Below are 24,779 nucleotides of genomic sequence, written 5' to 3' on the forward strand. Positions count from 1 at the left end.
TTTTTTAGGCTTGAGCTCAACCCTGCAGTTGTTGGCTGTGCTTCCTAGTCCGTTGCAATAGCGAGGACACACTGTCACCAAGTCTGTTTAGTGCTGTTAACAAAAGCTAGCAGCTCAGTAGTGGTTGAGCTGTAGTAACTAGCTTCGTATCATCTCTTCTGAGCAACTGTGATCACTGAGGAGTTGCTGCTTTTCTTCTACCTTTAAGCAGGTGAGCTGTGACGTCATTTATGGCAGCTAGGTTACGGCCCAGGCAGTTACTAAGCCATTCCTCCTGCCCTGCGCTGCAGCTTCTGGGGGGGGGGGCAAGGAGGGAGGGCAGGAGGAGAAACAAATCTGAATTAGACTTGAACTTTGTTTTTTTTTTTTTAATGCCAGTCTGAAAAAGTTGTGTGAATTTTCTTTCTTGTAGCTATGTTGTAATGTCTTAAATGTTGGATTAATGAGCTTAGGCCTTTTCCCTAAGTGGACGCACTAAAGGTTTAACCACTTCTTAGTTTGCAGAGGCAACATCTTCCTGCCCCACCGTGGTGGTGTTTTTTGCTAACATGCCTGAAATCTGTAGCAGGTGACCAAGACTGGAGTAGCTTTGAAGCAGCCTGATGGTTTCAGGTCTAAACACATGTTTCTTGGCTCTGGCAGCAGGGAGCTCCGGGGAGGTTGGCCCTGCATTATTCCAACAGCTGAATAAGAGCAATGTTGGAATTAACTCCAAACACTTAACAGAGTAAGGACTTAGAGGACTCACAGGAGTTCATTCAAATTCAAGATGGACAGCACTGTAAAACCCTAYGGTATCTTTTGAACCTCTACTGTGAAGGGCTCAGCTCACAAAGGTGCAGGGGGTGAGGGAGACCCCTTACCGGGTTCCCCAACARGACAGGGTGACAGTCCAAAGCGCTGCCCTGTCCAAGCAGCACGTGACCAAGTGGATTATAACACAAACAGTTCAGGTGACAACAGCAACTAGAAATTGAGACAGTTTCTGAGCAGCTGTACTGAGCTTGTATCAAATCAAAACTGTGTGCAGCTCAGCTACTGCTGCCACCACTGTGACTGCTGCCTGAGCACACGGTGTAGTGCCAAAACCAGACCTAAACACCTGGGCTGTACTTTCAGCAAAAGCTGAGCCATTCTTGAAGGACTGCTCAGGCCGAAGAGGGTGGTCTCAGGTTCAGCTGCCTACCTGAGCCAGGCAAGCACTACTTCACAGGAATAAATGCAACACAGTTTTCCAGAGAGCACGAGAAGCAAGAGGTAGGAAATCTTCCAAGCTGGACTGGTCACCGTTAGCCAGCGCTTCACAACGCCTGCAACTCCCACCCCGCAGCAGCACACAGCTCCAGAATATTCCCGTTTGAGCTAATTCCCAAGGCATGCATATAACTTGTCAAGAGCCAGAGGAGGGAACACGGGTAGGGCATTTAACAGACTTTTCACAGTTCATTTGCTTATCCATGTACGCTATGCACACACCACACTTTTGTACTAGTATGTGTTTAAAAAAAGTAATAAACTTGAAGTTTATACAATCAGACTAAGTTTTAATGAATGTTTCATGGTTTCATCACTGAAAGTTAGGGGCCATCGTGAATGCAAGAGCTGTTTATTAATATTTTATTGATGACAAACAGGTTTAAAACAAACTGAGACAAAATCAAAAAAGAGTAACACCGTGCTAGCACTGATGTCTGGATTTATAAAACTTAGAGTAACTGCTACAGAGGAAAAAAAAAACAGCACAAAGCAGAGGCAAGCATTCCAATCAGTGAAATAAAGGGGGTGGGGGAGAGGGTGAGTTACATTACTCAATGGATTGCATTGCACAAGGGGGTTACAGCTTAAACCTATCTCAAAACTATGCAACTACGCAGCCTAACCAGAAGGAAAAAAAAAAATTAAAAAGCCCTTCGGCAATGTTAATAAATAAAACAGTCCATCTTACAAGGAAGGAAGGTGGCCTGTGTCTCCATTCTTTCACATTTTAGAAGTCTAAACTCTGGAGGCTTTTTATGAAACAAGAATGGGTTTTATTTCTGGAAAGTTTAGTTTATTTTGCAGTTCTTGAACTATGTTCACTGCAGGACTGAAAAAAAATTTGAACACCTGTTCCATTTTATGTGCACACTACTCACAGTTTGTGGGTATGCTACACCGGATCTGTACTGGGGGAGAGACACTCTTGAAAAACTACAGCAAATACAGGTTATGAAAGCGGGTCAACAATCTACAGAAAGGACAGTAATGAAAGGGTTTTCCCCCCCAGTTACAAAAAGTTGGGTTTACATCATTTTAAGTACATTCATATGAGAGGTATTTTGAGATCCCCCCCAAAAAAAGACTAGAAACACTTGGAGCCCTTTGAGTATAAAGCTAACTTAATTCAAACTTTAAAAACACCTAGATTAGTAATTCACACTCTACTGATCTTAGCCAATTAGGAGGTAGAGGTTAGTCTAATTTAGGGGTCTGATAAAAATGGGTCTGTAGGAATTTAAATTCTCTGCGCTGTTTCTAAAAAGGTTTAGACACAAATAAAATGCTCCCAGTGTTCCCATATGACTTATTTAAGACATGGGTACAACTTAGAAATTGGATGGCTTCTTTTATGTGCTGTTTTCAGTTTTGACTTCCAGCTATTTCTCAAGCCAGCATTGATGGCACAGCTGTGTCCACTACCTGAAAAATAGGCTCCGGGTTTGTTTTTAAACACCTGAATCTTTCAGCTATCTGCATTAATCACTGAAGAAGCCACACAAAAGCCTAACCCATTATCTCTAATTATACCCATCTATCAGAGGCCACCTTCCAACAACTGCCTGCTTTTTCCATTTTTCCAGCCTGCTTCAGTAACACTGTAGAATCTTTACTTCAGAACCAATATAATCCCCAGTTTCCACTACTTCTTCCCCAGATCTGCGGGAGTGAATAAAGCAGGCCTATTAGCATCTTTTCCTCCAGGGCCGAAGGGCACAGGAACCCATCCCCTTTTAAGCGCACAGTTCATCTTACAGAAAGGCTTGTTTTTCACAGAGTAGAGTCCAGACAGTAGCCAATTAAAGCATACAGAAAACACTTTGAAACCCTCCTCCTGCTCGAGCGCGCAGGCTCCTTTCACTCTAACTGCTATCCAATGTAGGAAGAAGAGGCTGATTGCTGCAACTTTAAATCACACTGAAAGTTCTCAAGGTTGGTGCTCTAATTTAGTTTTGTTTTAAACATTTTTTAAGCTTCTCAGAACAAGGATCTCCCAGGTCCACCACTAAGAATTCAGAGACAAACTTCTAAAAATTCAGTGCTCCTTTGAAAAATCTCTTTAAAACCACCTTGTCACAAAGACCCATTCAGAATGTGGGCGACACGATGACACTAGGATTTCAGAGCCAGTGTTGGACAACAAAACCTGCATCTCAGAGTTGAGCATCAGCTATGATCCGCTGGATTTCTGCTTGGCTTGCTGTCACTTACTCAGGAACTCTCTCTCAGATACTCTGTTTCTAAAKTGTAAACAGTTACTGCTAAAATATAGTACCCCTTTAAAACGAGAACAACTCTGAGATGAGGGTTTTCCTCTCCCTGTCTGCTCTGAAAAGTAATGCCCTGCTCGCAAAGAGAAGTATGGAATGAAGTGAAACCTGCTTAAGGCCCTTCTCTCGAGCTTGTTTGACTGGGGGAGCAGGGACTCAGCTGACCACTCATTTCAGGGTGAGTTGCCTTCCCAGTGAGGCGCCAGCCAGTCCTTCGGTGCTCTCTCTCCTCTCCGGTCAGTCTCCTTGTCTCAGTGAGCTAGCAGTGGGCTCTCTCGCGCGCGCTCCTTTCTCCCTCTCCTCTCCGTTGGTTGGTTTCTTTCTCCTGTTGCTCTCACACAGTGGTGCTTCAGTTTTAGCAGTGGAAAACAGGTATCCATTTTATTTTATTTTTTTATTACCCAGAATAAAATGCTGATGAACTAAGCTCCACACAAGCTTAGCTCTTCTTCCTCAACCTGAAAACAAGAAAGCAAAACATTTGCGTTATGGATGCCATTGTTGTGACAAATATTGTTTTTATAGATTTAAATCAGGGAATAAGCAGCAGAGGACTGAGCCTCAAGCGCCTTACACTCTAATACTGTGACAGTCCCGTCACTCCGCCATGTTGATATGCACGTTCACCCTGGTAAGTAGAGTCCTGTGACAGCGCCACATCGATCTGAGATTTAAACTCATCACCAAGGTAACTGTCCTGCAAATGAGAGCATTTGTCAAGCCTCCAACTAGTAATCAAGCTCAAGTGTTYCCTTACAGAGCATAAAGTACTACATGGTCACCAACACCAAGGGTAAGATCTGAGAGGAGCTTTTAAGTCTACCTTTCTGCTGCAGAATTTCTAYAAATCAAACTGCAATCCATAAATATTGAACTTTTGGCAATAACTGGCTATTGAAGAAGCAAGCAGTTAAACAAAGTAGTTCAAAACAAAAGCAGTCTGTAGATCAAATTCTGCTTACCTGTGATAATTCTGGTTGGGAGAGCCCAGGCTGACTCATCTGTGATGGCTGACTCATGGAGATATACCCTTGAGTCAGTGGACCCTGGGAGAAAGGCTGAGACACCACATCTTGGCTTGCTTGACTATTTGGAAGGTTTGACTGACTAGTTCCAGGAATCGCAAAACGGTTTTTCTGACGCCCACCACGACCAGTCTTTCCTTTCGGTGCCCCACGTCCTGGAAAAGTGTTTATCCCAACCATCAGTGAGAACTTTTACACACATGAAGTAGTGCAGAAATTAACTGCTTCTATAAGGACTTGACTTTATAGGCAAGAGGTAATATTTTGTTTGTATTCAATTTGCAAGTGCTGAGAAATCAAAAGGCAGAACTGCCAAGGTAGACAGGCAAAAGAACACTCTCCCTGGAGGCTGCAGTACTACTGTATTTGCATTCAACACAACTAAGACTTGTTACTCAAGCACATCATCATTTAACCTCATCAACACAGCTGCAAGAGTAACAAAAGCAATTCTCCCACTTGAGACAGAGAGGCTTCTGCCCTGTTCCATCCTTGCCCTACGTACCTGCAGCTGGTCCATTAGCCTGGCCAAAGTATCCCGGTGGTGGCATCGGTGGCATCACAAGGTTGAAAGGGATAGGAATGTTCATAGCAGTGACGTGGCTAGGGCCAGCACTGATCATCCCAATCTGGTCATGGGTTTGGAAGTACATGTTGGACGGGCGCCCTAGGGAGGGGAAGGAAAGAGGAAAAAGAAAAGAACACATGTACACACACATGCACACACAGCAACTTCTGACATCATGAAAATTAAAAAAAAAAAAAATCAACTCCTCCTCCTCACAGTAATAAGAGGATTTTGTGAGCAAAATCGGAAACTAGAAACTGAAAGGACAAGCCTACTGCTGCCAGGAACCTCTGATATTTCTAGTTCACTATTTATCCTGCACTTCAAAATTTCAGAGACTTGTTTATCACACATTTGCCTTKATATATCTTTCATTCAAGACTACTGAAATGTTTATATGCACACACAAGTTCCTCATCTTGTATTTACTTTGCAGATACTATAGAAGCCCTTGCAGTTTASTTTAATTAGATAGAGAATAAAATCCCTGAGTTCTTAAATTCTGCATTTTTCTGCAGTGATTCTTAAAACCATTTAAAACTTTGAAGTCTGCAAGACTGCAAGATACCATTGCCCAAGGACTAGCTGAAAAGTCTACAGAGATGTTGATTTTGATAGCTGCTTCTACCTTGACTGCTCCGGTCATAGACAGATCCTGGAATAATAGCCTCACGTGCGTCATACATGGCAGTAGTCATAAAACGGGCACCCTGGAAGCATTACAGGAAGTTAGACAAAGCTTTTGCATAGGAAACTAGTATTTGCACTGCAACTCAAATGTACGTTTTTTGAATAAGAATACAGTCAAGCTCTGCATACAATAATGTCTACTTTACAAGGGCTGAGAAAAAACAAACTAGTTCTAAACATGGAAAATATCCCACTATAATTGACAACTCGGAAAAACATGCTTATGATTTTATAGATAACCCATCTCAAATATCTGATGAATTTTCAGTCTGTTTTGAGGTTCTTATGATAGCTTTTCCCTTGCTCTTTTTCTATAGTTGTCCTTTGGTGATGGCTGAGAAGCTGTTTTATGGCTACTTGTCCCCCTGTGACAAGAGTTGAAGGACTAAATACAATTTTCATCTTGGAAGCTTTAAAGTACAATAATGCTACTAATTATGTCTAATTATTCATCATGTCTAATGAGCTTGCTAATTCCACAGAAAATGAAATGTTTTATTTACCTCAGATTACCTCCTACATAAACTTTTTTTTTTTTTACTTACTAGAAAAGATTTTTCTGTACTTTGCAGAAGTGCTCAACTTAGAAACAGCTGAGGAAGCAACTTACTTGGTCACAGTCCAACAGCTAAGCAACAAAAATGGAAAGATATGGGTGTGTAAGGGTATGTGGTTCAGTGGGCCCTCCATCCATTTATAACCAATTAGCTAACCTCAAATCACTTCGTACTTCAAACATCTGAGACGCAGGAAACATCAACTTACTGGATTGATGGTGTTGACAAGTTTCCGGGGCTTGCTGAACTGCATCAGGCTTTCCCGGAGGTTATTCAGTGGTCCCTCCACCAGAACCTTCTGTTCCTTGTAATAATTCAGCAGGTGATTCCAAAGTGGTTGTTTGGACAGCGCTTTTGGGTTCCCGACAATAATTACTCCATACCTTTAGAATAGCAAATAACCAGAGAAACTAAAGTCAACTTTGACTAAAAATAAGTAATATTACATATTAATGTCAGAACAGCCTGAGTTAACAAGTTATTTTGCAGTAAATCATGGCACCTTTARAAGCTCATGACATCAGTGTGGGAAACCCTGATGCAATGCTTATGTTTACAAGAAAAATTTTTGTAGTATGACAAAACGCTTAAAAAGGAGATTGCTGCAGTTAGTTTCTCAGTAGTCATGCATTCTTCTGACATGCTTGGCAAGCCTTAAATTGTACTCAACCAACCATATGATAGTAGTTTAAAAGCTTAACTCTTAAAGACAAAAGCTGCAGGAATCAAGGAAATCTAATAGAGTTTTGACTTCACACAACCCTTCTCAGTTACTAAATCTATTTAAAAGAAGCAGTGGCAAAGATAGCTGCAGCAGTAAAGATAGTAGGGAGAGAGCAGCAGATGAACAGAAGAGTTCATCCACCCTGCAAACATACATGGGAGGGACATGCCTGCCTCTAGAGACTACTGATGCCAAATAGTAACACTGATTAATCTGAGATTGCTCCTGTAAACTGAAGGACATATGCAAATAAATCGTTCAAGGGCCCCTTAAGCAGGAGGGGGAAGAAAAAAAGCACATCATGCACAAAACAGATCTGATCTGTTAAAGTATTAATGCAGTCTGGCTAATGAAAGATTAGGTCTCCAGAATATGTACAATACACTCTTAATTTTACTTCACCTTGCTCTTGTAAGAGCCACATTAAGACGCCTCGGGTCATTCAGAAATCCTATTCCTTGGTGTTCATTGGCCCTTACACAAGAAAGGATAATAAAATCCTTCTCTCGTCCCTGGAAGGCATCCACACTTGCAATTTCCACTTCCTGAAATGAAGGAAAAACACATACATCACAGAAACACAGGGCAAAACAGTTGCATTACCAACAGGTATTACAAAACACTTTGGCTGCATAGTAACAGAACCCATCATTTAACAAAAATGTTGTTTTTGTCATGTTGAATGATTTGATAATTCCACTGGTCACTGAATAGTTTCCCTAAGGGAGAACAGACAGTCTCAGTTTAGGACAAATTACTTTCATATTCACTGCTTTATGGCTCTCATATTTCCCCCAAACTAATATTTGTACCAGAGAAAGCATCCTTTTTTCGAGCTATGCTGCCAAAACAACTTCTGACTATTCCAAAACCTTGTAGTAAGACAGCTCCAAATTAGCACTGCTGCTCCCAGCTGAGAGACCTGAATCAGAAGGACAGATCATTCCTGGCAGAAGCAAAAGTTATTTCCACCAAGTCTTCCTTCAGTGAAAACACCAAGTTTTCAATACTGCAAAAGAGACAATATTAAACATACAGCTGTCTTGTTTGTAGCAACAAGTTTTAGYGTTTGGTAGAGGAAGCCAACCGATGGGAGGACATACTCCTAAGCAAATAAATTCTGTTAGCAGTAGAATTTATGGAGCTTGGTTTCCTGCATGTCTCCTGGCTGGATGCTTTTATCAAAGACAAGCTCTGACTGAAGCTTTTCCGCAACTGAAGCATTATAAAACTTTTTCCTTTCTGTGCCTAACAGGGAGGGCTCACTGAAGCCCTCCTTTCAACTGAGGTCTTAACAAGGTTTCCTCCTTTATCTGGCCAACTGCTCTCCTGAAATTTATTGGCATTTCATACCCTGAAACCCTTTCCCTTGGGCAATTTTAACCGAAATTAACTGAAGCACACAAAAACAGTGAAGAAGCATAAACACACAGAGATATCTAAGAAGCCAGACTAAAAAGAACATTGTGAAGTTTCACAATATCTGAACTTTCTAGCTTCTTTGCATCCAAGTGGTCTCTTAAGTCTGTACAGTTACTCCATACCTGGTAAAGTTTTGTATGCAAGGAACCACTGAATTGCATGTACTGCACCAGATAGGATCGCTGACCCTCATACGGGGTAATAATGCCAATCTGATCTGGTTTGGCGCCAGCTTTCAATAGCTTCGTAGTTATCTTCTCCACATTGGCTGCTTCCGTCCTACAGAAAGAAATTTGAGAAATTTGTTTTCTAAGGGGAATTAAGGCATTAGCTCTAACATACCTCTGGAAAGTTACTGGGTCTAAAAAAATTTGAACACGTATGCTCTGCTAGCCTTTTGTCAGAAAGCATCTTCAAGAAAAAGTATATATACTCCTATTAATTCAGCTTAAGCTTCGTAGAAACATTCATCAATATCACCTTGTGGCTTAGGACGCACATGCATATTCTTAAAGAAATATTGTCGAAAGCAAGGACCTCAGAAGGTCTTAGAGTGACACAGATTTTCTTAAACGTACACCCATTTTCTCAGAGCTATACAACCAAACCTCTTGGAATAGCAAAGTTCACGGTGGCCATCTTTCTAAAATGGAATATCTCAGTATAGTTGACTGTACACATGCATCTTGAGTGAGACCATTAAAAATATCCCAGCCTGCTCTGCAAATAGATCCTTCAATTGCTTTATCTTAAAGCTTTAAATATAGAACGTTTTTAAGCCAATCTCCCTGTCAGCCAACTATTGTGCCTTGTTTGTGCACAATCTGGCTTGCTGCATTCAGCAGTCTTGCACATGCTGTTCATGAAACAGACTGAGATTAAAAATACCAAGCAGCTATTTTTTGCAAGCTGGTCTGGTTTCTTTTAAGGTACAGGAACAAATGCATGCAACCCAAAAGGACCAACATTTTTTAAACATACTCTTAGCAAAAATGTTTTGGAATGCAAGGAAAAAAGAATGGAAGAAAAGGAATTTAAATTCACATCCTTCCCACTTCTTCACCCCAAAACTCTAAAATACAGAGTATCAGAACTGGGGCTTTGAAACAGGAGCTGATCAGCACTTCCTGTTGCAACTGCAGTCAGTTTAGCAGTTGGCCCAAATTCATCCCACTTGTATTAGGCCCTTAATTGCCCTATGTTCCTTATACAATCAGGAAAGGAAAACAGGCACCTCCAGAGAACAATTCAAACTGACTTAAGACCTGAACTGCTCCCACTGGAGATGCCTTTCCTCTTTATTTACTGTAAAAACAGCCTAGGGCAAATCATCTCCTAAAGGCAGYTTAGTTAGCCAGCATCCATCCTATCTAGCAGTACTATCATTGATAGTGGCTTTTTTAATAAAAGAAAGCACACAAGCAATTTCAATCATAGCTGTTAACAGGAAACAGCATTTTATTAGTTTAGAAGGTGCACTGCAGAATATAAAAACAAAGAACTGCATCCCCTCATACAACACCTTTGAGATTTGTGGGCTGGCTGGTTTTAAGTATAAGTATCCCCTTCATGGAAACAGAAATTAACCTTTGTCTACAACAAACCTTTAATTAGGTGTTAGGCCTTTGCTGACATGGCAAGATATCACAAATTAGAGTGAATAAAGAGTACTATGGATTTAGTTGCAGAGATTCTGTGGAGTAAAGAAATACTTAGATATTTGGTTTGCGACAGAAATGGTACTTTCCACTCCCCTTCAACTACCTTAATTGTAACTTTTTCTCCTAGGAATGTTCCAGAATCATTAATAGATTCATATATCATTCTTCCTTATGTTTGAGATACACTGACAAAGAATTTCTAAATAAGGCTACTATCTCGGGGCTTTTTTTTTTGTTTGTTTGTTTTGTTTTGTTTTTTTTTTACCTGTTTAAGTAAGAGGTGCCTGAACTGGCAATTTCTTCCTGTCCTTGTGTAACATAGAAAAACATTGGTTTATCTGGCTGTGGCCATTGGAAATCAAATCCTTTTTTCACACGGTCCGCTGAAGAACACAAGTTAAAAGAAATTAGTACCACTTTACTATTAAGAACACACCCCCTTTCACATCAAGGTGTCTTAAAGACTCAAAATAAGAAGTGCAGTGGCAATTCTCTTTTTTAGTGGAATGTATTTAAAAAATCTAATTAAATATTCTTCCTATAATCCTTAATAAATAGCAGAGAAGGCAATTTGTAGGGTTACCTGCAGTAACTCCATTCTGCAGTGAACCCTCGTAGAAGATATTGGATGGAAAAGCACTAAGTGCAGGATGCATGCGATACTGCACTTGAAGGCGAATCGGACGGATCCCCAGCACCACAAGCCTCTCAAAGAGGGACTGAGATAGGCCAGCCTTTGCAGCTTTTTTACACATCACAACAGGACCAAGTTGACAGTGGTCACCTACAAGAATCAGCTGTGGAAAAGGAAAATTCACCACTGATGACAAGGTAAACATTTAAGTATGTATGTTCTGAAATCTGCCTGATAATGAGAAATGATAGCAGTATCCTAATATAAAACATATTTGTAATTGATCAGTTTGACCTTTAATAAGCTTCAGATCTAACCTAAAGATATAAATCTTTTAAGTGAACTGTCCAGTTGTACTACTGATCATTTTAGATTAAGATTTTATTCAGTCTCCAGCTTGTTCCAGCAGAGCCAAATTGTTCTAGGTGAAGATTATGCCAAGGAAACAGAAATCTAATAYGACCAATACAAAATGAAGCGATTTAGATGTGAGTTATGAGAAGGTCTTCCATAAAGAAAAGGATTTTTTATTCCTACATCCCTATACTGTGAAAACTACTGCTTAATGCTACTTCATGCATTTATAAACTTAATTTTCTTTAACAAAATCCAGTATCTCCTACCTGTTTTGCTCCCAGGACAACTGGCACCATACACTCTGGCTCAGTAGCCTGTGTGCTTTCATCAATCAGAATGGAGCGGAACTGCATTTTTGCAAGTCTTGGATCACCAGCYCCCACACATGTGCAACAGATCACATCTGCATTCTGAGAAGAAATACAACCAAAATCAATCAAGCAAAATATTAATATATAATACTTCTATATGGAAAAGTATTTAATTCTATCTGACACCTTTCCTTTCCCCTAAGTTAAACTGTACTCTGACTTTTACCAGCAAATTAYAACTAAGCCTCAAGTGAAAAAGAGACAATTGTTTAAGGTACTAGAACCAAACTTTACCATAAGTAATTCACGCTCTGCTGTTCGTTTCAGTGCACGGTAACGTTTCTCATCAGCAGAGGACAGTTCTCCAGTTTCATCTTTAAGCTGCTGCAGTTTCTGAAGCTCTGGCATGCTGCAAAACAAAGATTTGTTTTACAGCCCCATTAACAACTTCAGATTATAATACAAAACTTCAGATTTTTATCCAACTTTTATTATGCCACTTCTTTGGAAGTGGCATGTACCAGTTCACAGGCATGTATTATACACTGCCACAGAAACTAAGAACTCATCTGTAAAGCTGGAAGTAAAACATATAAATAGAAGCAAAAGTCATGAGATCAAGAAAATGCTCTTTGCTGCTGTTATACAGACAACTAGTTCCTCCATCACAGGACCCAAGCTTTTTTTGTTCTCTCACCCCCACTCACCCCCAACAATTTCGTACCTATCCATGTTTCTGATCTGGTTGTGCAATGCCAAGAAGGATACAGGAGAGTCAATTGCCTCACGACTTTTAGCACAGAGACGAACCACTTTCAGTCCAGTTTGATGAATCTTCTCAGTCAACTGGTCTACAGCTATGTTACTTGGAGCACAGACTAACACGGGYCTTAAAGATTAAAAAAGACAAGATAAGTCTCAATGAGTTATAAATAGCCTTTTCTCTGATAGACTTTCAACAAAATCAGAATTGTTAGCATAAGTGTCCCATAAAATAAGTTACAGAAGAATGTCCTCTGAAATAAGCACAAGTCTTTTCAGAACAGTATACTTCGAGAAAACCTTTTTAGTTTAAGATGACAAATTATTTTATGTTTGAACCTATTAATGATCAGAGAATCAACTTAAAGTAACTTTAATACATAGAAAAAGAGAGAGGAGTTCTTACCCATTGCCCTGTCTAGCCAGATGATAGACAATTGTGGCCGATGTCACTGTTTTTCCAGTACCAGGTGGRCCCTGAATAAGACTCAGAGGACGCTGCAAAACAGTCTTCACAGCATAAACCTGATTAAAAAAAAAATAAATAAATTTCATGTAAAGGTAGTTATGAAGTTGTTCAAACTTTTTTCATAAATCTTATCATATTCTTTGCCCATAGTAAAAATGGGATGAGATTACCTGAGAATGGTTGAGATCAGGAAGTCCTTGTGCTGTAAAGCGCTTTGGCAACTGGCATTTAATAATTACATCTTCTACCTCATGGCCTAACAGCTTGTGATAGATATACCCAGACACTGAAGTCTCATCTACAGCAAACGTTTTTAAAGCACTCTGCATTCTGAAATGAGGGAAGGACAGAAAAATGAGTACGAGTTAAAACATAACAAAAGCGTTCAGTGCAAAGGTTAATCAGACATGGTGCACATTTAGTTTTTATTTATTTTTAAGCTTAAAATCCTCCACTGTATCCTTTAAATCAGCACCTTGGGGAAGGAAGATGATTTCCTGTCTCAGAGCATTTACTAGCAGAACTGACTAGAACTAGAACCCAAGAACACAAATCTTGTTCCCTCCCCAGTCCCATATGCATGCTATAAAGTGTTGTAAGCAGAAAATCTGTAGAGTAACCAGCCTTTAATAGTATTTGAGAGTAATTTTAAATGTAAGATTCAAAGAAAAGTTGCAAATAACATTTCTTTCAGGATAAGAAAAGAATTCTTATCTTACAAAATGCAGTAGAGACATGTCTGAAGCCTACAGCTGATTTACTTACCTTGAAATTTCAGTAAGTTAAAATGATTCAAAGTTTAGTAAGGTACTAAGAAAAGATAACATTTCATGGCAGAACAATGTTTAGCAAGCTGCTGAACTGTAAAATATTTTCTCTTCTTATATTCAAAACATAACCAAACATCAGTAAGTTCTCCCCCTTCAGTTTACATGTTACCTTGATATATTTGGAACAAGCCTTAACTGTGCCTTCAAAACAAAAAATATTGCAGGTCAGTAGTACTGAGGTCAAYTCAAGTTCTAAGAAAAATTAGGTCCGTTGCTCTAAAAAGAAGAGGTCATGTGTTTGTATACCTGATACCTGAAGGCTGCAGCTCCACATGTAAGGCTCTGCAATCCTGCTCTTTCTGATTGTGAACATTATGAAACATGATACATYGTCCAATGATTTTTGTTCAAAAATTCCCACTGAAGTTAATGAAAAAATATCCAACTATCTGTTAAGGTCTGAACTGCTTTCCCAGTACCTGTCAAACGAAGTAGACTTCCACACAAAATCCACTTGGAAGTTATGAGTAACTTCCACAGGTGCTCCAACGCTGCTTCTTAGCTCGATGGCTATCTCATCACCATAATCTGTAGAACCTCGTTAAGTAGTAATCTATAGCAAACATTTGAATTTTGTTTTTCCCTATTTCAATTTATTTAGCAGCTCCCTATCTGACATAAATGTAAGTGGTTTCAAAATTCCTTTTGTACATTTTCACTGGTTTCTTTAAGAGACTTCAACCTTCCATTTAGGCCCCCATTGACAAGAGTACAGAAATGCTTTGTAACTTTTAATAATCTTCATGGTGAACATTAAATTTCTGTTCACCCATTTTACAGATAGGGAACTTTTAAGAATGGGACTTTCTAGTCACATGTGTTTTGCTTACAGTACTGGAAGTAGTAATAAGCAGAGCTAGGAAAAAAGAGGAATCTGTTTCTTCTAATGCACTGTCACTATCCTACCCGAAATTCAAACTGATGAAACTACTTAATTCATAACATCACTACTTGTGATCTATAAAACTTCCTTCTTAARCGCTTAAGTAAAGGATACTATCAGGAACTTTGATAACATGACCAATTCCCTTCCATAAAGGTGCCAGGTCTCCTTTATACCTCAAGCAGATCTCATCTCCTTGCATAAGACGCATATCTACAAAGGGAAAAAAAAAGCTCTCAGAAAATCCACCAATGAATAATCATTCTCCAACACAAAAACCCTACAGAACTATTTCATATCCCAGGCCAGATTACCACARCTCTTCAAACACTGAGGTTATTCACAAACAAAAACAGACAGARCATACAGCTAAGCTATCATTACCTGAATCAGTCTTCGGCAAAGTGAAATAAGCAATTCTTTTCTTGTTCAAGCCCAAGTCCCATCTGACCGTGATGTTATCTTGGGTCTAATGGTAAAAAAAAAAAAAAAAGGCATCTATTATGTTCTTAAAGAACTGCTTAGTATCACAAGTCTCTTCACAGTTCTTCTTATTTCTCCCCCCCCCCAAAACACTGGAAAACTACAGAACTTCCACACCAATATCAGACAGCAGCTAAGTATCTGTATTTATTCTTAAGGACTGAGCAAACTTCATCTACAGAAGATAATTCTATTTGACTGATTTAATTACAGTTAATGAGCACCAAATTCCTACCCACCACCTATTTTTTGAGCCCCAGAAACAAAACTGGGGCTTGATGATGATAACCTAGTAATATATGGCCAAGAAATAGTTCTAAGATGTAACATGGTTCTGGAGAAATGTCGAACATCTACGTGTTCCTAAGTGTTTCAAAACATTCTTTAAAACCCCAGTTTGAGGATTTTCTTTTCATCTACCAACTATCAAACATCATTACGACTGTAATGTAGTAGTATGGCAATAAAGACATTTATTTCACTTGAGCCTTGCTTCTATTCTCTTAAACATGACAAGGCATTCCATATCAGAAACCTGGTCATAAATCTCCTCAAACAGGCATATTTCAAGAATACTACCTGAGACTCCTTGAGTTTCTTGTCATAGTCTGCCTCAAGYTTGACTAGAGGACCAAATATATTTTGGTATTGATAAGCATCTTCGTATCTCAGTAGGACGTGCTGTGGTTCTTCATCAACACCAGGCTTTTCTAAATCCTCCAGGGTTGCAGATGGATTTTCCTAGAATTTAAAGCATAAGTGTTTTGTTTCAAAGTTACAAGAACAGAAGCAACAAACTCTTGCTGTGCAACAGGAGCAAAAAACCCTGTGAAAGAAATTATGTATTCCATTAGAGACTTTTTTTTGGAAGAAAAACGTAAAACTGCTGTTTCTCATTTATTTCAGACTTAAGGTCAAGTTTAGGGGAGAGGGGTGGACTTTTAAGACAGACGTTGAGTTTGCAAGGTTCACATACTGCTGCCACAGAGAGTAGAACAATACCAMGACATTACATCATGCTCACTCACATCCAGTTGGGTTTGCTCTGCATTAAAAGCTGTACAGAAAACATTCTTAAAAARCATTAATTGAAAACCAAGCATGGACTAAGAGTTCCTTACTCACCCCATCATCATTTCAAGCAGAACAGACTGAAGAAGTGTTAAAACGGTGAAGGAAAACTATTTCTGTAAACTGCCTGACAGTGTAGCTTCAGCAAAGTTGAAGAACCTAGGCATGCAGCTTTCCTGCTTAAATAGACAATTCTTCGCTGAATTCCCCATTGCTAGAACAATCCTGTCCCTCCCTTCACAAAAACCAAAATTAACACCTGGTTAAACACCACCAGCATTTAAAGAGAAGCTCATACCTTCCAAAGTTCTTCCAGTTTGTTAATCTGTTGAGCCGTAATCTGACGTGCTCTCAGCTGTTCCTGTTCAGACGGAATCTTTACCAGCCATGAAAGGAAACAGCGGTCTTGGATAAGAGGCTGCCACTGTGAACTGTCCCAGTTAATATCCTTTAAACTGCTCTGACTGGCACATGGTTGCCTGCACAACCAAGATATTGAAAAGAAATTATTAAATTAGACAAGTGTAAGAATAAGCTTACTGTGTGAAGTATGTAAGATCATGTTTACCACGCTTTTCAACAATGCAAACACCTGGGTTAAAAAAAAAAGGCAAAACCCCACAGTGTAACCTGCTGTGCCAGTTTCATTATTAGTTCCTCTATTTTCTGTTTCAACACTGAGGAGGCTGGGTATCATGAGTAATATTTTGCAGATATTTCTAGAACTGAAAATTTCAGCACTTAAGGTATTAAATATCACACTCACCTTTAGAAGTAGTTATGGTCCATTAAAACCATACATACACACACACACACTATATATATTAGAATACACTCAGGACTACTTCTCATTTGTTGTTTAAACAAATAGGAGAACTCATTCTGTAGAAACACATCTTCTACCATCAAATACATGGCTACTGACAGCATTGAATAAAAATATATGCAATMTAAAAAAATCATGATTTCTGCTACATCCTGACAGAGATCAATTACCAATTTACTCATCTTCAAATAATTCTAAGCAAACAAAAGAAAAAGAAACTTATTCTCTAATAGCATCTGACACTACTCCATTAGCGATCCAGAGTCATTTCCTAAACTGACTGGTTTCTCTTCCAAATCTGAAAGCCACAGCAGTTTAACACTGGGGAGGGGATTGGGTGTGGAATACCTTTATTCCATTAGGAACTGTTTCATTTGTAAGAGATTCTTGCACAGTATAACAGTATTTCTTTATTGCATTACATACTCACACACAACTCAAAGTCTGTATTGCCACCAGAGAGAGAACGGTAGCAAATTAGGATATAAAATACATTTAGGTACAAAATAAAAGCAAGAGTTGCCCGTTAGAAGACTATGCAATGGACTTCATACAAGTGTGCCAATAAAGGCATTCTCTCACCTGCATAGCAAAACAACCACAGAGTCTGCCTTCGCTGGAATAAAGCCCAGGAGAAACACATTACGACATCCACAGTTATAACATTCCAAGACAGTCTCTCCCAGAGGCCCATCTTTGTGGAGAGTCACCTCTTTGCACTTCGCTCTCACAAGATGATTAACAATGTGGCTGAAACCAGAGAGGATATTCATTTATACAAAGTTAACACTCAAGTCAGATTTGGCCCAAATTTAAGACAATATAGCAGCTAACATTAAAAGATAAAAGCAGAACCTATTTGCACTGTGTCAGACATTGGAAAGATCCTGCTGTTTTCATCTAGGCAAGGATGACTGCTAGTGCAGTCTCTACATTTTCTCAAAGAGCGAATGCTCAAGGGTGAAAGTTATGTTATTGATAACTGAAATAAACTCCTCAAAGTGCCACATATCAAGAACATCAGTTATACTGCTTTGCAAGCACACAGAAGCAGTAAGCTCACCCCAAAACATAATTCAAGTTTTATTGAGATCAAGGTATATGTTGGYAATCACAGAAAAGCAAAAGAGAAGGAAGTCTGAGATTCACATTTAGGTCACTAAATTTCAATTATCATCAAAAGAACGGTAAATCACACCRAGTATGCCACTTCAGAATGAACATACTTTAGAGCAAGATTGTCATGGTCATTTCCATCACTGATCATTTACCTGCCAGATGTATTTCCACGCCCATTACAGAACCATTTTTTGCTGGTGTTGCAGTAAACCACACAAGCTGGGTCATGGATACCACAGTAGCTAGGATTGAGGAAAAAAAAAAAAAAAAAAAAAGGGATTGGGTGACTGCTTGTAGGAAAATCCAAATACTAAATTTAGAAGTATCCAGTAGTGTACAAGAATAAGGAGAAATTAAAAATTAGGGGACCTTAGTGTTGGTGAAAGCATCAGTTAAACACATCCACTCAACCTACTAGTTAAACTTCTGTTTTGAGCTATAAATACTTTAACACCTCCCACCATCGCCATCCTCAGCTTGGCTCTGTCTTATATTCCTCTAGAGAGGTCAAAGATCTACTGGAAGTGGAAGCTATAAATGTATGCAACAGCTCACCAGAGGGCACTATTTTCCTGCCAGTATGTAGATGTCTCCAAGAAAGTTATTTTCAAATTCCAGAAATCCTCTAAGCTTATATCTTTCACTCACACAAACTTGCTATTAAAATTACAGTTCAGAAACTTGTGCTCTTGCCCTCTGTAAATATTAAGGAGAGGGTAAATATCAGGTCCTACCTGCAAGCATGCACAGGAAGGTCTTTTGTGTAATAGGTATCTTCCTCATCTTCTTCAAAATTCAACTCTGCTAGAAGCTGGCTGGTTTTAGCTACATTATCATCCACAGCTCCATTCTGCAGAATGCCATCAGGTCCATTAACCTGAAACACAATGTCAGTATTTAAGTTACAAAATCAAAATATACTGCAAATCATATAGCTGAGGTCAGTAATCCCATCCCTCAAAACAAAAGCTTGTATGCAAGAGCTGAAATACATAGCAGTTATATAATCAACATTTGTTTCATTTGCTCCTATTTTATTGAGCTATTTAAACCCTGACTGATGAGTAGGAAAAAAGTTAATAATGCAGGCAATTGCTTTTCTCCAGAATACATTTCTCTCTACAGTCTTACATAAAACAAAATTCCATTCAAGTAGTTCTTGCAATATCAAACATTGTTTTTTCAGCCCTCATATTTTACCATAGGCATTGACCTAAAAAGAGGATCTTTTCTGTATACAACTTCCCTCATCTATTTTTGCTGTTCTTTATCCACCAAATCATTTCTTTCCAGATATCTGAAGCGTGCCTTCATGATGCAGGGACAAGGAGTAGGTTAACAAGAAACCTATTCTCATGTAAGACTAGTAAAAACAAAGTAGTACAGGAAATAACAGAAGCTATTTCTCAGTAGAGTGTTTCTCAAAGCTTTCAACAGTTGTCTAAAACATACTGGCCTAATACTTTGAGTATGACGATTACTGTGTAATATTTTTTCAAATTTGTTTGCTACAATTTCCATTAAAAAAGGTCTCACCATAAATTATCCAAGAATATTGCAAAAATCATCAAAATTAGTTATTACAAGTTCCCTTAGTAACGTTTTAGAGATCCAGAACAGCATATATAAAGCAAGTGTGCAAGGAAGCTGCTGCTCTTTTGACTAATGATAAACTAACTGCTAGGACTATGAAGTTCTGCAACATCTGGTGCTGTGTCAGCAAATTTTACACACAAAGTCTTAGTTACATTAAAGATATATATTGTTCCCTGTATGTTCCTTTTCAGCACAAGGAAAAAGTATATAGAAAGCATGTACCATAAAACTATATTTTCAGAGATATATAGAATTCAACTTTTCAAATACAGTGCTCTTACAACCAGGAAGAAGCATCAAAAGAAGTGTGAATTTCACACACTGGACTTTTATGTGGCTGAAGTAGCCATTACCCCTTTGGAATTAGAGGTGTTCTAATTTAACTCCATGGCTGTGTATTACATCTCCACACACTAACAGTTTAGGGAAGCTTCAGCAAGTTAATATGCTGCTGTCAGGGAAAAAAAAAAAAAAAATCAAGATAGCTAACCTCTGCCCCTCCACCACCCCCAAAAAGTTCAGTCACTTGATTCCTTGCCTTGCTTAGCAAGAGCTCGCTAAGATCTGAGAAGAGAAAGGTATCTGTCTAATCCACGTTATGTTCAAGAAGAAGAGAGAGAAAGAAAATGCCACAGTGACTGCGATGATTAGCACAATAACCTTAATTAAAAGAAAKTTTATGAAAACATTTATTTAAAATTACAAGTCTCCTTGAGCTTACTTTTGTTGGCCTCTATCAGAGAGGTTCCTTCAGAAAGTCCTTGAGCTACCTACAATCAATGGCAGACCCAAGGYCAAGGTAAAAGAGAGACATTATTTCCAAGATGCATATTAAGGGACAACTTTTCTTTGAATATTAAACGTCTCTGCATAGTCACCTTAGCATTTTCAAGCTACAATTCAGTAAGTGAACCAAAACAAGTACACCTCCGCGAGTCTCATTTAGATTCTACACAAACTAGTTTCATTTTTCAACATTAAAATTTAACACAAAGTTAAACTTAAAAAAGTTTATGATGCTTCACATTTGCCTTCAGCAGTAGAGGACTAGATTCCATGATAAAAGCTTTGTTTTATTACCTTTAAAAAGGTAAGAGATGTGTTTGCAAAACATGTAGTCTAAATAGCATTACTTTTTATTGCTATTATGTCCACGRACTGGCTTTTAATAAGAAGATTCAACCAAGGGGTACCCCCCAGCATAGAAAGCACACAAAAAAAACAAGGGAGAAAGAAAAAAGAAAAAGAAATTGCAGTATCATGTAAAACACATTAGAACAATGCATCCAAATCTGATCAGCTCACTGCATAATAGCATCATTGCAGATGCTGGAAGATAAATATCAATTTTAAATATGAAGTGCCACTTCACAAACTATGAAGACAATTTATTAACTGGTCACGGAATATGTGGGATATTGAAGCTTTAAGCTGATCTGAATTTCTTGAAGTAGGAATACTGGGCATTCACAGGTGCATATTCTATTTTCTATTCCAAAATACACCTATGTGATACATTAAACACATCAGTTGACAAGTTTAATCAACTTTTGGATGCCCATAGGAAGCTTGGATTGCCAAGCAGATAATTACTTGTAACACAATTGTACAGCCAAAAAAAAAAAAAAAAAAANAAGCCACAACAACTGCAAGCTGTGTTGTACTTTTACACCAGGTGACTGCATCAGATACACCCCAGAGAGCTCCTGCCCTTTCACAGCATTAGGCAGCAATGATGTCACCTGTTACTATGAGGCTTTAGCAGCCTAGTACTAGGCCTTGGCAGGCATACAACGAGGAAGTGACTCAACTATTGTTCTAAACTTACTGTGATGTTAGTCTACGTGCATAGTATTAAAAGTTTGGCACCAYAAACTGTTTTATAAGGAGATGGGGACGAGGCGATTCTCTACTTTAAAAGTGTTGACCAAAACTTCCAGCAAAACAAGTTTATCGGTTGCATCAAACAATCTGAAAACTTAGGTGCTCTCAAGCTACCACAAAGGCATTGGTCCTTCTCTTGCTCATTTTCAGCCCTTAAAATACTGGTCAAAAGACAACAATGAAAGTCTGCAGAACTGTGTTACAGAACAGTAATATCCCATTTCAGTAAGTTAGATGAAATAATTTACATATGCGTTTCTACTAACCATACAAGTGAATTTCCAAATCATCAGCAACAAAATATCAAGGACAGACCATCTCAATTTCTTGTGGCACTTCTGGATAACATACCCAGCTGACACCCATAGCTGATCCTTAAAAGAATGTATCTATATCCACTTAGTATAGTTCTACTTTAGAGAGGTAAACTTCAAGTTSTAGAAATAAAATAATTAAATACATAATTTACTAGAAGACTCTTGTTAGACTGTGGTACAATCAATCATGGCAACACATTCCAACACTAGACAGTAAGCACAGGACACGTAGTTATGCTAATTCAGATGAAATTTCTCAAACTTTAGCTTGACCATTTGTTGTTTGTAATATTCTAGACATTAAAGCTATAGAATATTTGCTGTACCTTACTATCARCTATTATTTGCTCTCCTTTTCAAAATAAGGAAGTGTGTATTACTGAGAATATTCACCCTTACAAAGMCTCCAGAGCAGTGAAGTATAAGCTGTATTTCCACATGGAGACCCAAGCAACAAGTCATTCTGCTAAGACAAAAAGTCTCTGGTAGAACTGGAAATTAAATGGAGTCCCCAGCCTAGACCAAAATCCAATTGCTGATCCATCCTCCTTCAATCACTCACTCAAACAGCTTAGCACACATTAAGGCAAGCTGCCTTGTCCATCACAGGCTTGGGAACATGTGACTGCTTCCTATCATCACAACTAAGTCCTTGCCTAGAAGGGCCAAGAAATCAGAAAGGCGAAAAMCAGAATTTAAATATTAAAAGCATTAAAATTGAACATATGAATTGGTCTGAACAAATATGCTACATGTAAACAACRAAAATACTGTTTTCTAAAGAGAAACAGTAGAATTGCTTCTGCACTACTATCCTCTCCCTACCTTTTGTCAGTTGCACACTAACCTCTTGCAGCAACAGTCTTAAATTATTAGTTACATGTATGTGGAGGAAAAAAGTCCTTAGAGTGGTTAAATCACATTTTTTTAAAAAATTAGGTGCTCTGTCTTGCTCACCTCATCTTTTTAAACATCAGGACACTAAGAAGATAYCAAAATGTGGAACAGCAGAGAAAAGTGACATGCCTCCAACATTTGAATGTATAATCTGTATTCAAAGCTGATAATTAGCCTTAGTTATAATTACAGGAACAAAAATTAACTAAGGAAAAATGAATATGATCAATTTTTAGGCCTTGGACGTAACGTTTTTAGTACCTTCCCTGTAAAAAGGCATGGCAAGTTTACATACTCATTCAAAGTAACAAAATATTCCGCAGAATCTTTAAAAATACATAATTTCTGATCTTATCACAGATGAGACTGYTGAAATGGACAAGCCTAAACAGATCAAGGGACCTGTTTTGGGGAGTTACTGTTATAATAGCTCCATTCCCCTCTGGCATTAATATGAASATCAGGAAGATTTTGCAAAAAGCATCTTATAGGTATTCAGTAGAATAAAAAATAAGAAAACTTCCTCTTTCCCCCTTGCTAAGATGGTTCTTAATACCTGAATGAGCTCTCCATACTTTTTTCTTTTTACTTCAAAAGCTTTTCAAACATGTTTGGACAAAAAAAGGACAAATTAATCCTCCAGTCTGCTCTTTTAGCATAAACTTATTTTGGGGTTGAGCCAGAAGAAAAAAAAAAAAAAAGAAAAAAGAAAACCCAAAGTTCTCTACCATGAGCTCTGKAAAGATCACAACCCTTTAAAGCTTTAAAAACTAAGTTTTTATTAAAGCCACCTTTTTAAACCAACTAATGTATATACCRACCGTATAGGCATATAGAATTTGTTAATAATCTTGATGCCTGAATGCTCAAACAAGTTAAAGGTTTACCTTATCAAATCTAAATTCAAGTTCCTAATGAATATAAAAYAAAACAAACAATCCATAGGGGTCACATCTCTAATTCCATCTTCAGCTACAGACATAAACATGCTAACTTAGCTGCTATTGTGTGACTTGCTCTACACTCAGGGTGTATGCTAAACATTTTAAAGCATCAGAAAGTCATTTAATTCATCCTGGGATACATCTGCCATGGCTAGAATAGGATAATACCACTTTTAGTCTTGGACTGCACACCTGTAGATTTTCAATACCTGGACAGCTTGGCCTGTTTTAAGTTTGCTCACTTGTGTATCCATAGGTGTATCATTTATGGAACCCCATACATCAGTGAGCCTTTGCAAGTAAGAACTTCTATCTACAGCATTTCAACTCATCTTCAAACTTGTATTTTAAAACGTGGATGATTTACAATCATTTCTTCATTAACAAAAGAACTACATAAGCGTTTGTTTATCTAGATGTAATAAAACTTATCAGTACATTTCATGATCTTTATATGGAGAGCACAGTTTCACTTTTTAAAAAAGGAAGAGTGTCTCAGTTTTTTGTTACACACACAGCCAGGTTGAGGCACAGAGACAGGCAGCATTTTCATTTATAACACTTCCTGGCGTGTGAGTATAAAACCTCAGTTCCCTCTTYGCTTTCACTTCTATAAGGCCGCTACTGTCAAATAGTAAGTACTTTTTAATACTCGTTTTTCTACCAACCATCATCAGACATCATTAGAAAAACACTATTTTTACGCTATCGCAAAACAGACCTCTGAACTTGAATATAAGGCCATATTGCTTGTCACTCCCATACCAACCCAAAACAAACCAGCTTAGCAACCGTGCAGTAGAAAAAGTGGCAAAGAGTAAAGACAAAAACAGTTTTTTTTTTTTGAGAAGTAAAAACATCCATCGGTTTTGGTCAGAGAAAGGAATAACTTAAAGGGACAAGTATTCCGCAAGTATCCAACTTTTGGTAATGGAATACTACCTGTAATTATATTTGCTTTAAAGATGGAGATAAACTGCGATCACATCCTGAAGCACTTCATTTCTTACTTCAGGACCGCACTGAAAAGCGACGCGCCTGTCACGATCCAGCCGGGCGGGCCGCTGGCTTCACCAACAAACGAGCGGCCCCAAGTTTTTCTCCTCGGCGTGCTCGCTCGCTCTTTCCCGGGCAGAGGCGAAGCGCAGGGCCCCCAGGCCCGCCCCCCCGCTGCCGGCCCGCAGGGCCCCCAGGCCCGCCCCCCCGCTGCCGGCCCGGGGAG

The 24,779-nt window shown here is 38.6% G+C and overlaps 1 protein-coding gene across 1 annotated transcript; it reads right to left on the bottom strand.

Moving 5' to 3' along the window:
• Positions 1 to 1,590: 1,590 nt before the first annotated feature.
• On the bottom strand, positions 1,591 to 19,128 carry UPF1 (UPF1 RNA helicase and ATPase). The gene is made up of 24 exons (XM_085315327.1): positions 19,120 to 19,128; positions 18,654 to 18,796; positions 18,072 to 18,161; positions 17,383 to 17,550; positions 16,273 to 16,453; positions 15,483 to 15,644; positions 14,805 to 14,889; positions 14,535 to 14,633; positions 13,957 to 14,065; positions 12,878 to 13,037; positions 12,645 to 12,763; positions 12,201 to 12,365; positions 11,771 to 11,885; positions 11,432 to 11,575; positions 10,758 to 10,971; positions 10,440 to 10,557; positions 8,636 to 8,792; positions 7,494 to 7,636; positions 6,576 to 6,750; positions 5,749 to 5,830; positions 5,058 to 5,219; positions 4,490 to 4,707; positions 4,102 to 4,224; positions 1,591 to 3,985 (listed from the first exon to the last, which is right to left on the bottom strand). Exons 1-23 carry the CDS (start codon positions 19,126 to 19,128, stop codon positions 4,105 to 4,107), a joined length of 3,138 nt encoding a protein of 1,045 aa, XP_085171453.1. The 3' UTR covers positions 1,591 to 3,985; positions 4,102 to 4,104.
• Between the last annotated feature and the right edge of the window lie 5,651 nt (positions 19,129 to 24,779).

This window comes from Rhea americana, unplaced genomic scaffold, assembly GCF_003343005.1.
Source record: "Rhea americana isolate MKP2758 unplaced genomic scaffold, rheAme1 scaffold_428, whole genome shotgun sequence".
Classification (NCBI taxonomy): Eukaryota; Metazoa; Chordata; class Aves; order Rheiformes; family Rheidae; genus Rhea; species Rhea americana.